General features: G+C 38.0%; 1 protein-coding gene across 4 annotated transcripts in view; it reads right to left on the bottom strand.

The window, feature by feature from the left end:
- Positions 1–16,075, bottom strand: part of ZFYVE28 (zinc finger FYVE-type containing 28) — a 146,543-nt gene that overhangs the window by 11,491 nt on the left and 118,977 nt on the right. For 2 of the 4 annotated variants that reach the window (XM_014895244.2, XM_014895242.2), the window contains 3 exons: positions 5,275–5,429; positions 4,584–4,700; positions 2,934–3,038 (listed from right to left, as the gene is read on the bottom strand). In XM_014895244.2, the coding sequence (XP_014750730.1) occupies positions 2,934–3,038; positions 4,584–4,700; positions 5,275–5,429 (377 nt within the window). Of the gene's footprint in view, positions 1–2,933; positions 3,039–4,583; positions 4,701–5,274; positions 5,433–16,075 lie in introns of all 4 variants that reach the window. The other 2 variants (XM_088163033.1, XM_088163032.1) reach the window with 1 other exon arrangement.

The raw sequence follows: 16,075 nt of genomic DNA on the forward strand, positions 1-16,075 counted from the left end.
TCTCAGTCTTTGAATCAATTTCCAATAACTGTGGTGTATTCCTGTACTCCTGTTGATGGCTCATGGCCCAGATTTGGCCTGAAGGACAAACCCACCAAGCTTGCTGCAAGAAAGGGAACAATGTACAAGCAGCAGAAGTTGCCTTATCCAGCAGACATCTTCCACCTGCACCCAAACATCACCCAAGTCAGGGGCTGCTCCTTCCACAGTGGCAAGAGTATTGTAAGGGGAAAAAGGCACACGGCTGATGAGGTTAAAATCTTGGTGGAAGTTTATGCTGGATGCCTGAGGGATGGCAAGACCATGTATCCCATTAGCTATCCCTACATACCTCAGCAGAAAAAAGTCTGTACAGTGTTGCCAGCAATGACAACTTGTGACCTGAAGGGACAGGGGTGTGGCATGCATTGGAGGTGAGGGGTGTTTCTAAAGTTCACATAAATGAAGCAAATTGACCCATTTCATATGTCCTTTTTAGCAGACTTTGTGTGACTTTTTGTGTTTTGGAAGGTGGAGCTCATCTCCATACTCTTCAGCATCCTCTGTCTCTCTGGGATACATAAAATTCCTGCCCATCAGGAATGGAGTTAAGTAACAGCAGACTACAACCTTCAGTTTACACAGTCAGAAGAGCTCCACTGGTTTGTACGAGTAGATATTTACAGCATAAGCACTTATATGCAAACTAAGGAAGGCTCCCAGAGAAAGCCTGCAAGGAGACTGGTGCAGACAGGGCCAAGCCTTCCCAGTGAGCCCGTGTGAGCACCAAAAGAGCAGAGTACCTGCAGGAGCACCTGCTAATTGGCTCCGTTTCGAGGATATGTTAGCCTAGGAAACACTGGGCTAAGGCAGCCAAGCTCATCCCAGCATCCACATCTACTTCAAAAAGGAACTTGGTTATCCCACAAAAATCTGCTTTCTACCATGCAGGGACACATAAAACATCTGCTATTCTGGAATGAAGGTGCAGGCAGGGGGTTGTTTTTGTTGACGTTATTTGCATATGCTATAAATACTATATATCTGGTTTTACCATCCACTTAGGGCAGGGACATAACTGATTCATGCTGCCTGGGTGCTGCAGGGCCTTTTGTACCTCCAAAGATTCCCCTTTTCTGCATTGGCCATAACATCACCTAAGTAGCCAGACCACTGTCCTCTTATTTCAGGAAATAACATCCCAACTCACTTCTCCAAACATGAAATATTCCCCATGCCAATAGCAGCTGCCATGAAAGGCTGAAGAACCTTAAAAGCTGAGCAACATGTCAGGGAAGAGAAATGACTTGGCTGTGACAAAACGACATCCACTGTGAGAGGGTTATGAAGCATCCTGCAGTTCAGAATAACTGGTGTTCAAGTTCTGTTTGTCAAATTCACCGACAGCATCAGCATCGATCCAAAACAAAAGACGATGAATTGACGTGGTAGAGAAGGAATAATCTCACACTCTTCTGCAATAGAGCCTACACACGGTAAGAATTTTGCTTAAAGATTTGTTCCTTCCTGCACCTTCTGTGACATTCTGAATTACAGCACAATAGAAAAATCAATTAAAATGACTACTGAATAGTTCTTTATCTGCCTCTAAATCATCTTCCTTCAGAAGAGATAATATTTCCACAGTGCATTATACATGAATTAGCTCTGCTGTTCTAAATAGATTAGATCCCTTACCCTGCAACTTCAGAAGAAGGGTAAGCAAGCAAACCATGGGTTTTATAAAAGCACAAAATAAGTTATAAATATGTAGCATTACTCTAAAATCGAATCTTTGAGAGCTCTTTTTTTCCTTCCCCGTGATTTCTGATCTTTATTACAAATGACATGAACCAATATTTCTTTTTTGTTGGTCACCGCCCTCCACATACAAGCAGAGGCACACACTGCTTTGTCACCCAGCTGTGTCATCCTGCATTTGCATCCTGCAAACCTTTCACTGGGAGGACGGTAGTGTACGTGGATAAATACATAACAATACATCAAAGTTTTAAAGCACAAGGAAATTACTGCACACTTGAGTTTCTGGGAAGCTCAGACAGTTTCACAGCTGATTGCTGTCTTGTACTTCCCACTTGACCACAGACATATTACAGCTCTGATAATTGGGCTCCTGATGTGCTGAAACCACCACTTGGCCTTGAGGATCAAAGCTGATTGCTTTCTTGTTTGCTCCATCTCATATATCTCTTTTCTCATTCTTTGACTGCAAGTGCTCTGGTATCTTTTAATCCATTTTTTATATGGAGTTTGCCATAATAGGACTTTAGCCCACAACTAACTCTGAAGAAGCTCAGATTAATAAAAAAGAAACAACTCGTGAGCTTTCAGAATACTTGAACCTCAACCAAAACTTTGAGACTTACAGGTTTCTTCATTCTTACCATGTGCTCTGTGAGATTTGAGCAGCCTCAGCAGGCTTACCTAAAACTAGCTTTTTCTTTGAAATAATATGATGAAGAATGAGAAAATATTAGCCAAAATATCTTGATCAAAGACAAAAGTAAAGAAAATATGAAAGGTACTTCTACCTTGGGATAAAGCAGCACATCCATATGCAGCAAATTATATAAAAACCCTCTTAAGATTGGGCTGAGAAGCCCTTACTTAGGGTTTTGCATCTCACATAGCCCTCAGAAACTCATCAGATGTAACATCATACACTCTATTAAAGCCTTTACTATACAGACCCTTTCTGCACTGACACAGAGGAATTCATATGAATATGACAATTTGTGGATAAGAGTTTCACAAGGCTGTTAGAAAAAACCTGAAACAAACATGCTCAGTTTACCTACTAACTTTGTCTTTAAAATAGCACAACATTTTATACTCACTTTCCAGAGCCAAACATTAAAAGACTTTTCATTTTAATGATCACTTTTTTATACATCAGTGTTGTCTCATTTTAATTCTTAGAAAAAAGAAAATACCTTCAAAGTCCCCATCTCTGGCTTTTGCTGCAAGTTCTGAGGATGATATACTTTCTTGACATAAAGCACAGTCTTCCAATGCTGCATTCCTTAAACCATGATTAACTGTAAAACAATTCAAAAAGCACTCATATTTTTCCAATTTTCACTTAAAAGATTCATGTTAGAGCTTCTGGGATTAGACCACAGTAGCACCTTCTTAGACTTCTTGCTTTTTCTCTACCCTGACACAAGCAGTGATTTACAAGTCTCCTATTCTTCTCTGGGATGACAACAGAAATCAAAGATGCTGCTACTACAGGACAGGCAGTCTTCTTATTTCTGCTAGTTTAGCTGAATCTACATGTTATTTCCCAGTTCTTCACTTGGATCCTTTAATACAAGTAGATTTTGAAAACAATGAGAGATTCCCAAGGTGAATCACACACATCAAAGAGAAACTCCACCCCAAAACTCCCCTTTGCTCATTTTGTTTATGCTTACTTTTGTCAATACCATCTTTTTGAATGCAAAAGTTCAACCATTAGAAATTACACCCATCCAAGTACTATTGATTAATATATATATTTCCCAGCGACAATTCTTTACAGCTCCAGTTTCTTTATTACTCTTACTTAAAGGTTCAGGAGCTCTTATCTTCTCTTTCTAGCAATTCTGTCTAACTGCTTTTATTTCTTTTTTAACAATACAAAAACCCAGTCTATTTTCACATCATGACAGACTGCCACCATAAAACTGTTGTGAAAGGTTCAACCAAAAGTAACAGAACACTGTAATGCATGTTGTGCATTATCCCACTGCAGAATTGAGACTGGAGTGCAGGGTTTTTTTCTGCTAACTTGATCCAACTTTTAACTAAGTGTTTCACATAAAAACCTCAATGCTTTTAAATGAAACTGGGAGAAAGAAAAGGTTTTCAATCTGGTGGAAAGGAAGTAGGGAGAAAAAGAGCTCTGGTCACTTTCAGATGCTGGTAGTTCAAATGGTAACAACAGACAAAGATAATTGCAGCCTTGCAGGGATGACATGGTTATTCTTAGATAAGTTAGCAGACTTGCCACATAAAAAAGAAATAATAAAAATGGTCACAGCAAAAAAATCTTTCATTGGTTCATGATCTAGTTCTGGTTCCATTACTTGATCTAGGATTGAAATGGGGTATTTTTCTATCTTGAAACCAAATTCTTCAATTTCTTCAAGACAGGACAGATTTCAGCATCTAACTGAGCATTCCTATCTTATAGTCTGTTCTTTGGTAACTCAAAATGCACTCAGTGTGAAACAAATCTGGAGGGAAAAAATAAATCTACAAAACCCAAACTCTGCATAAATTATGGGCTATAAACTATACGGGCTACAAATACTGTGCTGCTGTTAAATACAGAAATAAGGAAACAACAGATGAACTCCAAAGACTTTTAACTCTTTAGTATTTGCCTTAAGACAAACTCCTGTGTTCCTATACAATGACTTCATCCTGTTTACAGTCTGTTTCCATGACTCCTTTTAAACTTAGGTGAAATCACTGTACAGTGAATTCTGTCAAAAATATAACAATATGTTAGGGGAATTCGTGTCAAATAGTTTATAAATCCCCACTGGGCTACCAGCAGAAATTCATGATAGAAAACAAATGTTTAGATCTTTTACCTTTCTTCTGCTTTTCCTTGTCTTCTGTTTCAGGTTTGGTTGCCATAACTTCAAACAAGGTCTTTAAGATACTTCTCAGATCACTAGCATAGTTTGTCTGCAGCTGGTCAGCAACACCTTAGAGTTGGAGAAAATGGGTAAATCATTTCTAGACTGTTTCACCATCCTATAAAAAATTACTTGAATCTGCCTGTTAGTACCAATAAAGGCCTCATTTATTTTCAGGGGATCACTTGCTCACGTTAGGAAATAAAAATTCAACATCTGAGTAAACTTATGTTCCATAATGGCCAAGTTACATTCTGATTTTTATGCTACCTGCAAGCCAATACATATCTTCCTTATCCTTTGGCAGGAAATACTGAGAGATTAATTTTGCATGAAAACAGAACTACTAAGTCAAATTTCATTCCTTAAACGCAACAGGGCATCACCAGGGAAAAATCAAACCTGATACAAGTCCAAATTCTTCAACACTACAGGTCTAAGATGTCAGCATCTCTGATTCTGTAAGTACCAAACAGGTAACAGGTCCTTCCAAACCAGACTGCAACTCAGGCCCCAAAACCAGAGTCTTCCTGAAACTTCATCTCTAGTCCTTTCTACCACAACCTGATGTGCAAAAAACCAAAAAAAAAAAAACCAGAAAACGCCCCTCAAAAATAGTTTAATAACTCAGTGATTCTCATACCTGAGATACAGACAAAAAGGCGGTGAATAAGATCATTACTGCCATGAAATCGAGATCTGATCTTCTCTCGTGTGGCAATTTTGGCAGCCTGCAAGGCGAGCTGGATTTCTTCCTGATCGATGTCATCAGATGAACAAGAACTTGTCATTAAACTGCTGCTAGAGAAAAAAATAATGTAAAGGAAAGTAATGCAAATCTTCACTCAGTTCTTCAGGATGTTCAGGAAATCCTAAAGGATTTATGACTCAGGCAAGACTCTATAGTACCAGAACTAATTGCTGTAAATTCTTGTTGAAGTTAATCAGCATGCAACCAATCACCATCATGTTTGATTTTCACTCTGTGACAGCTGCAAAAAAACCTTTAAGCAGAAAATCACTTGTCTGTATTTTACTGCATTTTTCCTTCGCTGTTACAAAGTGCTGCACCATTTTTCACATTAACGTCTTCTAAAAACTCAGTCCTGAGACCGTAACTCCACCAAAAATCCTGAAGGGGAATATAAACCTAAAAATGTGAAGGTCAGTTCTGAAGTCAACTTAGAAATTTATGAACATGGAAATTATTTGAGGGGAAAAAAAAGAAATTCTGAATTATGTTGCCTTAACATAGCAAGAACAGAATCTAAATATAACTTCATCCAAAAAAATTGGAAGAGCAGCAATAAAATATGATTTACACAGTAGAGGTAGGTTAATTCCCTTATAAATGTAACATTAGAAATTGCTGAAATGTCAAACTATTGTAAAGAATGGCTCATCAGCTCTAAAGAGATTTAAATGTGCCACCAAATGTCTACTCCAACTTCAATTTTTCTGTTAAAAACCAGATGCCAGACATTTCCACATTTTCACCACCACCACCCCTACCACTTCTCTCGTACAGAGAAAAAGCTTGAAACAACCTGAGACAGCAGGGAAGCCTTGAGGAGAATCTTCAAATATCAGGAATTACCTTAAGTATTTATAAATCAAGATGTTTAAAGCAGGAAGTATCTGGGGGAAAAGTAGCATTTTGCCCCTAAAAACCCTTAAATGGGACTAGAGCACAGGATTAACTACACTGAAGTCCTAAGGATTCACTGTGCTGACCAAAGGTGACAGGAGCCTTTTTACTCCACTACATTCAAGTCAGAGGGAACACTAAGCCATTTCTCTCCACATATTGCAAAGAAATTAATATTGTCAATTATTACAAAAAACTAGACTATTTTACTTAAAAATCATACTTTTGCTGTCCAAATCTCCAGCACTCTCCACTTTACAGACAACTACCATGTTAAAAGAAGAGTTACTAACTGCATGTATAAGTAGCATGTATAACAAAAAAGTAATTTCTAACACATTTTGAGTTCAATCTCTTTTATCAGGTGAAGAAACATTCACCATCTTGCAGATCCCATTCTTATGGCAGTATGCATGAATTGTTACTTTGGGAGAAAACACACATGTAACATAATTATAACAAAATTTTATACGATATAGTTTTCAAATTCTACCTGTAGACTCCACAGGTAATCCTTGGAAATATAAAAGAGAAATGATTATGCCACCCAATCTTAAAAGCCCTAGGAAAAGCAGACTGAAAATAAATAAGTACTGGAGATTAATCATTGATAGAAATATCAATGCAAGACGTATAGCATGAGTACCTTAACTTGTCCCCCAGTCTTTCAAACAGAGAGTAAAGACTAGGCTTGCAGGAGACTCATTTTGTTCGTGTTATCTACTGCTACTAACAAAAGAAAATTCTTGTAAAGAGATGTTGTTTCTATGTTTACAGTTCCAGCAGCACCATGACTGACCGGGCTTATCAAAGACACTGAGAATGAAGTGAGAATTCTCTTTCAATTTTCCTTTGTGTTTCCTTAGGGGATACAGCAGATATTGTAACAGCAAGCCTGTCAGTGTGGAAAGGGCTGTGTTCAAGACAATGAAAATGTATAAATGTGGCTTACAAAGGAATAAACTGAAAGGCAGAGAGCCAGGAAGAGATTCCTGACTCACAAGGGTGTGCAGTCAGAGGATGCCTGTTCACACAAACCCGCTCACATACAGATAAAGGACTTTGCCTTGCAACACGGCCAAATAGGCCCCAATTCTTGTTTTATAGAAGAATTTTCTTGGTGATACACACACACATGCACCATAAACTGCTCTCCAAAGCAAGCACAGACCTCCTGACAGAGCCAAATGCAGTCTGTGTAATTATATAACCCTAATACAAAGGTCTCTTCAAAACTCCCAATACACAGAAACTTTAGTGCAAAGAAGAACAGGGCCACTGAATCAAGGATGACTTTTCCCTCCAAATCACAGCTGAGAAAATAATTCAAAGGAAGGTGTTAAGGGGACAGAGAGCTGTGAAGACTGCTTTTCAAGAATACAAGCTACTTGGTCCTCGGTGGTTTTGCAGAAAGGAAAAAAGGCTCATTCTACACTTCTGACCAATTTTAATAACAATGTTTGCCTTTCTGAGCCTTCTCCAGCTGGGAGGAATGCATTTTTACCTACTTCATTCAGGGAATGTGGTTTGACCTACTTCCATTGCAGACTGTTCTGTTATTTGTGGTGTGTCATTAAGAATGGCCATGGCACCACAAGACTGGCTGGGACTGTTTTGTCCTCAAAATCCCCAGCACAGAGCACATATGAATTGCTGCAGCATGTCTGCACACTCACATTTATGACATACTTTCATATACACACTCCCATGTAAACTATAGTATTTGCACACAGGAGGTTCAGAAAAGAGGATATTTTGTACTTGGGATTGCTTGTGCTACTACAAAGCAAAAAAATCAGTGCTCCAGAAAAAATTAAAACTGGACCTAAGAATTGCTACAGAGTTAGGAACAATTACTCTGCCTTTAGCAACACAATCAAGTCCGACTTAGACAAAAATGACTCAAAGAAAAACCAACGACCATTTGTTCTGTACTTTAAAGTACATCAGACTGTTCAAGAATGTAGCCAAAAATACAATATTGTAGCGACAGTCAGAAATACTGTAAGAACATAAACACCAATTGTTTCAGAAAAACAGCAAAAGACACAGCTTTTTTTTTTTAATGTAACAGAGTATCCCAAATAGCAATGACTGCATCCATGCAGTCATGCAAATCGATTCTCACGATTTTATAAAGTGATATTATAGAAAACAAACATGCAATGTGATCTACACAGTGCAGCTTAACTTTTGGGTTTTTTTTTTTTCTGTGAAGAATAACTTTGCTATTTGCCTTATCTAACAAGGATAATTTGGAACAACATTCTCAGCCAATACCAGATGTTTAGGAAGCATTTCATTAATGCCAGACTATGCCTGGATCTGGAATGTTTCACAGTCAGAATCTCTAGAATCATGTCTCATTGCACAATACAAACAGCCATACTACTGCTAGAGACACATCCTCATTTTCTCAACTCTTTGGTTGAAAGGAACCCTGAGTAAGCCAATGAATTAAGTTATAAAGAGGTAACACCAGAATACAAATGGAATTCCCCTTGTGAAACATTTATCATATACACAATGCTTATCATGCATTCATGTTTCAGACTGTAAAAACACTGCAATGCTAACACATCTGAAAGAGAATATAAAGAAATAAGATGTTATGTCAAAGGTTGGTTCCAGACAGTAAATGTGCTCATACCTTATAAAGGAACAGATACCCTGTGGCAGATAAAATGAATTAGGTTTTTGCTTAACTTGGGTTCAGCCACCCATTTTAAAATTACACTTAATTTATTACATTAGAAGAGTCATAAGACTCTTTCAAGGTGTATCTCTAGAATGGTTGCCTGGTCTCAAGGCTTTACTGTGAAATTTAGCCAAATATATACAAGAAAATAAAAGTCAATAATGTAATTACTTTACATACAAATATGCTTACATATTTGCATACAGATTTGCATACTTTAAATACTATCTTTCACCAAGATGCAATCTGTTTTATAGCTTTTGTGTTCCAAAGGACACTTCTGAGCCAGTTTAAGTAACAGCACTCATAAATAATGGAAAACAGGACTATGGAACAAGGTTATGACAGACATTTTCAGAAGTGGACAGACTTTTTAGGTAACCATCTGTGATTCTGCAGGCTTTGAGCTGCGTTTGTTGGTCATTGACACTCATCCAAAACCAGTGAAAGCAGCAAAGTCTAAAATCAAACAATCAAAGTCAACCAATTCAATGTTGGTCCAAATTTAAGTATTTTACATTTATGCTCAAAACATAGCAGCAGCTGTAGAAATCTGTGTCCACTCACAGATGTCTCCTTTCAAATTTGTCTAGAAATGTTTGGTTCTTTAAAACTGAAATCTGCTCTGCATGAATGCAGAATGTATGAGATGCTCTAAAAGAATTTCTCATTATTCATAAACCAATCCTCAGAATATCTTAAAAATGCATTAAATATACAGCAATGACAGACAAAAAGAATTAAAAAGCTCTGTTTCAAATATTAAAAAAAAAAAAAAAATCAATGGAACCTTCATGTTTCCAAATTAATCACAAAAAACCTTTTTAGAAAACATGGTTTGGCTTTGTTTCTTATCTTTTGAAATCTTAAATCAAAAGCAAAAGAGGGTCACATGTTGCAAAGGAGAAAGACCCATTCTATTCTATATCACAGAATCAGAGAATGGTTAGGATTGGAAGAGAGCTTGAAGATTATCCAGCTCCAACAGAAATATGTCATGCAATTAAGTCACCAAATTTAAAAGGAAATTAAGACCACCCTTTAAGTCTCTGATTTCAGGAAAGGTCTTCAAAGAAAACTGATTTTCAGGAAAAGATCTCAGAAGATTGTCAGTTGTGCCTGTAAATAGACAGGGCTCGAGTTTCACCCACACAAACTCACCCCAACAAAGTCTGAGAAGAAAATTCTGTAACAATATTGTAAAATGTTTACTAGAAAAGTGTTAATACATAATTTAGTGACTAACCTTACCATTTATGTAATCCAAATACCTGTGACATCAGGGATTCCCATTCATTTCCTCTGGAAATCTCCAGCAAACTACACAAGCATTGGCAGAGGTAGAATGTAACTCTCTGCAACAAAGCAGGTAACACCTTCTTGCTGTAGTGGGAATTTAAAGCTGGTGAATCCACTTCACAGTGAATTCAAAATCCATGTGTTAAATGGTAGCATTCTGATGCAGAGGTACACACAGAAATGCATTTTAAGACTAAGGTGCTCTCTAGGAAAGTTTTCTAAGTTCTGTACAGTAGCAGGTGAGACCCTTGATATTAGAGAAATGTGAGAACTTTGCAAAAAGTTTTCTGGGATTTCACACATTCCTAATATCCTACACAGAGGAGATTACAGTTATAAACCATGCTGGACGTTTTTACAAAGGGTCTGTAGCCCAGTTTTTAAATATAAATTAGTGTTCATTTAAAAATTGATGAGAGACTGTCTAGAAATTACAAAGTAGCGCAGTTCTTTGGACTTAAATGATATGAATTAATTTATACCAGTTGGCTGTAACAAATCTCTCATGTCCATTATTTAACACCACATGTATTGAATAACTAAAGATATATACTTGTGTAGGTGTCTCATGTATGTGAATACCATGAGCTCCCCAACTTTCATTTTTTGCTCATACAGAGTTTAGCATAATGGCCACCTTAATGCTCTGTGAACAATATCAATAACATACACTTTTTAACCAATCTAAAATATTTAAGACTCTCTCCCATTTGAATTTTTTCATCCTTATGGTAAATGAAAAAACTCAAAATGTTTGCAGGCAAATCTATGCTATTGATTGTATACAATTTCTAAAACAACTTCAAGTTAGTACATTGCTTCCACTGGTATTTGTGTAGGCTGCACCTGGAAATCTCACCACTAACCTGTCAGCCAAGCAATTACTCTTACTCTCCTACTTCAGAAGGCTGTAGTAACTCTGGGTTCCAATTTGCTAAAAAGAACAAACAGCAACTCCAAAGGCCATGTAAAGGTTCCAACACAATAGCTCAGGGAAGGCAAAGGTTGCATACAGGAGAAATGACAAGAAGAAAATTATAGGGGTTTAGGTGAGAGATATGTAATTCCTATATCAGTAAGATAAAAAACCCCAACCTACTTCCCATCCTGCTTTTTGCAGTACCTCTAGTGTTTCTTTATGGATACTCTCACAAGAAACACAATAAACAGAAGGCCAAAACCTACTGGTTTTTAACATGTGCTAGTTTTGATATGGTTGGAAGGGAAACTGTGACAATCATGGCTTCTTACAATTATTTAAGTGAAGTGGGTGGCTACACATTCAATTTTTGAGTCACTTAAACCCAAGCCAGAACATTATATGCTATTGTTCAGGTAATAGCATATAGTTTAGCTAAGGACTATGTTTTAAGGAATGACCCCAGAAGCTACATTTAAAGGAGACTAAAAAAAACCTTTAATGCAGAATTTTATTTCTTGTCTTTTAAACCCTAATATTTTATTAAGTAAAGAGGGTTTTAAAATATAACCCCTTAGCTATTTCCTCTCTCTTTTAAGAGAAACAGCTAAAGAATGAAAAAAACCCCACCAATCAACCCACCCACCCTTAAAGCATACCAAGGCTTCAGAACTTAGTTTTGAGAAACAGTTAATACAACTGCATGCAAATCTCTCTAGCTAGAAATCACCAAAAGAACTGGACTTGACTAGATAATAGTATTATGACACGTGTGAGCAATGCCCAGCTCCATTCACAAGACATGTGCTAGAAGCCCCATCTGCTGTCAACCTTCAGAATTCCTCAGTGGGGGAACTACTTTTCCTACACTGCAAGATTTGCAGAAGCCTGTCCTTAGCTTCTCTCGTCACTGTAGAGGTGGGCAATCTGAGGCTGGCTCATTAAAATAAGGAATTTAGCTAACAGGATTATCCATATGTCCTAGGTGGTATCTTCAATCAGGAAAAAGTCCTGAGGATTGAACTCTATTGAATTTGAAATAAACAGCAAGAACTTCTACTCCAGACCCTGGCAGCTTCTGTAGCTCCCTACTCTGCTGGAATAACATCTTGAATCTTTCCTCAAACTGCAGAGCATTCTCACTTGGACTTTGCAAAAACCACAGTTGTTAAAGCAGCATCTTGCTGAACAGATCCACTCTAAGAAACTCAGCCTAGCAGAACTTAGAGCTTACTCAAACTCATTAACACTGTGGACGAGGTTTTCAGATGAATGCAAAGATACAGTATTTCAAATGGAAATTAAAAAAAACAACACTGCCAGTGCAGAATATATCAACTTTAACAATGCTCTCTCAAACAGATTTTTTGTCATTATAGATAAAACTTCTATAAGTGTGCATACAAGCAAATAACTAAAGAGCATTAGTAATCAACAGTGGTGCTTTCTAAGCATTAAATTTATTGTCAGATACTTGCAAGGTACCACCACCTTTACTGCTTTTCCTAAAGTTTAAACCGAAAAGGGATAAAACCTGCAAGATAAAGTTATTGCAAAATTCAAGAAAAAAAAAACAGAAAAAACAGGAAGTTAGTATATTGCTTGGGCTCTACTATGACTTTTCAATTCCACCACGACATTTTTTCCACCACTTTCTTGTAATCAAACTTGTATTTGAAGCTCTCAATCATTCACTCACACTGCAAAAGGATAAATAAAATGAGATTAGCTAACATAAATATTTAAACTTCAAAAAATATATACTGAACTGGACACAAGGAAAGTGAAAACCTCACATAGTATAGGACTTATGATGAAATGTAAAACCAGCTCTGGTATCCAAGACAGGGATAGAGATATATCAGTCCCAGCTTTTACACTTTATGCAGAACTTGGATACCTGATGCAAATATTTCAGGGCAAAAAGTAATTTTATGCAGTTCATTACCAACATCCTCTACCATAGGCAAGCCACAGTTGTGCATGGCATTGCAACAAGTGAATTAATTAATTTAGCACCCAGTTCCTGCAGATCCACTCCTGACTTGCAGCTCCTGTGTTTGGCAGAAATGGAGACGGAGATGAGGCTTCCAAAACACTTCCCAGTACAAGGAACTCAGAGACAGGGAAACTTATGAGCACAACATTTTCATATTGCTTCCATCAGTTCCCTCAAAAACTAACACAGAATGAGCAGCAGAAGCATTAATGCATCCTTGGGTCTAGGAGAATCCCACAGAAATTCCGAATCCAGATGTGGTAGTCAAAGCTAAGAAAAGCAAATTAAAGTATTAGGTGGAACCTTAAAATTTTAATTAGAAAAGATAGCTTTCTCTTTATTTCTCACCTTCAATACTGCTGTAAGTAGGAGGAAATCCTCTCTTTTCTCCTCCAATCTAATTGCAGTTTTACAATGTATCTTTAGGCACGGACAAAACCTCTGCAAAAGCTGCAGTTACTATAGTGATTTTAATTACACAATCTGAAAACTCCCAAACATGCTATTCTAAGGGTTTTACTAGGGGGTGAAAAAACCTAATCTGTAAAATAAAACCTAATTTCTGAAACCTAGTAATTTTGTTCTATTACTATCACAGGGAACACCAAGTGACATTCAACAGCAGATTTTTTACACATCACTAAAATGAAAATGATTATAATTGTGGCCAAATTACTAAAAATGAAAATTGCAACTGAGCTATGTAGAAACAAGAATACAAGCTCATTATGATCGCTTTGTGTCAGTCTCCAGCCATATGGCCTATTTGATATGCCTCTTGGAATACAGCCCCCAAATGGCAAATTGTGGGGTGTCTACCAATTCTGCCACAACAGTCTTATTGCCTTTGCCACTGATGCTAGTCAGCCTAAAATATTGCCCTATTTTATTTGATTTACACAGAGAGCAATATATTCTATATTTACTTCAACCACACTGAACATTTTAACACCTCTTAATATGAAGTTTATCATTTTAATAGGGAAAGACCAAAAAACTTTTTGAATTTTCACCTTCCCACTGTAACAAGCACTTGTTAACACCAGCTGCCTGGGTTGTTCCTCGGAAAAAATAAAATCTGCATCTAGTTACTTATTACTAAATATGCATAAAATATAAAATACACTGTAGAATATTTGAGAAAGGAGCACTATAACTTAGAATATGCTGCACCATTTGGAAATTTAATTTTTTTTTTGTCTTGCAGGGTGAAGAACAAGATAGGCATGAAACACATCAAGAAGAATCCTGGCGGTGAAAACGCAGAGACATCTGCTCCAGTCACATATGTCTCGCTGACTAAAATCAGAAGCAAAAGCTGACAGACCTCATCAATGCTGACTTTTTTGTTTTGCTGGTACTGCTCAGCTGGTTGTTGGGGCAAGGGATTTAGCAGCTAAACAAAAAGACTGTGTACAGAAACCTGTTTATGACTGTATTAATACTGCCCTCACACTGCTTGAGTGACGGAGCTGTGCAAAACAGCACAGACTCTCGCTGCCTAAAAGACACACACACAGTTTGCAGCTCAAAATCATTAGGCAGGAACAGCATCTATACTGGAAGTGATTCAGATTTGCTCAAGGTATAAACACCTTTTTCTTCCCACAAGTCTGCCCAAGCTCTTTATTTCCAGGACTCCAGTACAGTACATGTAAAGCCATTACTAACAGCATTTCTCTGGTTGTGAGCAATCTTTCCATAAAGAAGAGCTCTACAGGAAAAAAAAAAGAGAAAATTCTACAGCAATGCACTGATCAAACCAAAAATGACAGTACCAAACAGGAATGCAGAACAAGTCTGTCATTTTGCATAGTTCAATGTAACCTGACCATGTTAACAAAGGTAAAAGTGCAAGACAGAAGAACTAGAGATAGAGCTGATCAGGTAGATTGATCAGTTAGTTAAAATGCATTGTTAATGTATTTGTTGTACTCCATGTTATGATCTGCAAGATCCCCAGAGTAGCTGTGGTCTCTGTTAAAACCTGCAGACATGTAATTTGTGCTCGAGTTTTGATAGCCTAAGCTCTGGACCATGAGATGAAAGAACTGAATTCTCCTACTATAATTCACAGTCCTGGAGATAACCAAATTCTTTTTCCTTCTTGAATCCTTTTCAAGGCATTGAGTTCTGCTGATGAGAAAGTGCTGTATAAAACCTGCTTCCACAAGAAACTGTCCACCCACGTGAATTTTGCTTGGTCTGAGAGATGGGCAAGAAACTGGCTGAGAGCTCACACTCAGTGCTGATCAATGGTCTGTACTTGGGCTGGCAGCCTGCCATGAGTGACAATCCCCAGGGATGGACACTGGGCCTCACACGTTCAGCATCACCAACACAAACTGGATGACAAGATTGTGAGCAATATCACCACGTTCACTGGTGACACTGCACTGGGTGGTGAGGTGGATGTGTCAGCAGGGAAAACCATCTCACACACCAGGACAGGCTGGAACAGTGAGCTGGCAAGAACAGTGTGGAGTTTAACAGAGACAAGTGCAAGGTCCTGCAGCAGTGATGGCACCCAAGAGCCTGGCACAGGCTGGGATCCTCTGCTGAGGGGGACCTGGGGGTCCTGGTGCACAACAGGAGCTGAGCAGGGGTCAGCAGTGAAGCTGCTGCAGCAATGAAAGCAAATCAGATGCTGGGATGCACCCACAGAGGCACCATTAGCAGAGATGGGAGATGTGACCATCCCAAACTACCTGGAGTACTTCTGTGTCCAGCTGTGGTCTCCACAGCTCGAGAAAAGACACAGACAGACTGGAAAGCATCCAAAGGAGGGCCATGAAGGTGATGCAGAACCTGTCCTAAGAGAAGAGACTGAAGGAATTCAGTATTTTATTCCCTGAAGAAGGCTGCAGGGGAACTCATCACA

This window comes from Sturnus vulgaris, chromosome 4 (genome assembly GCF_052056855.1).
Source record: "Sturnus vulgaris isolate bStuVul1 chromosome 4, bStuVul1.hap1, whole genome shotgun sequence".
Classification (NCBI taxonomy): domain Eukaryota; kingdom Metazoa; phylum Chordata; class Aves; order Passeriformes; family Sturnidae; genus Sturnus; species Sturnus vulgaris.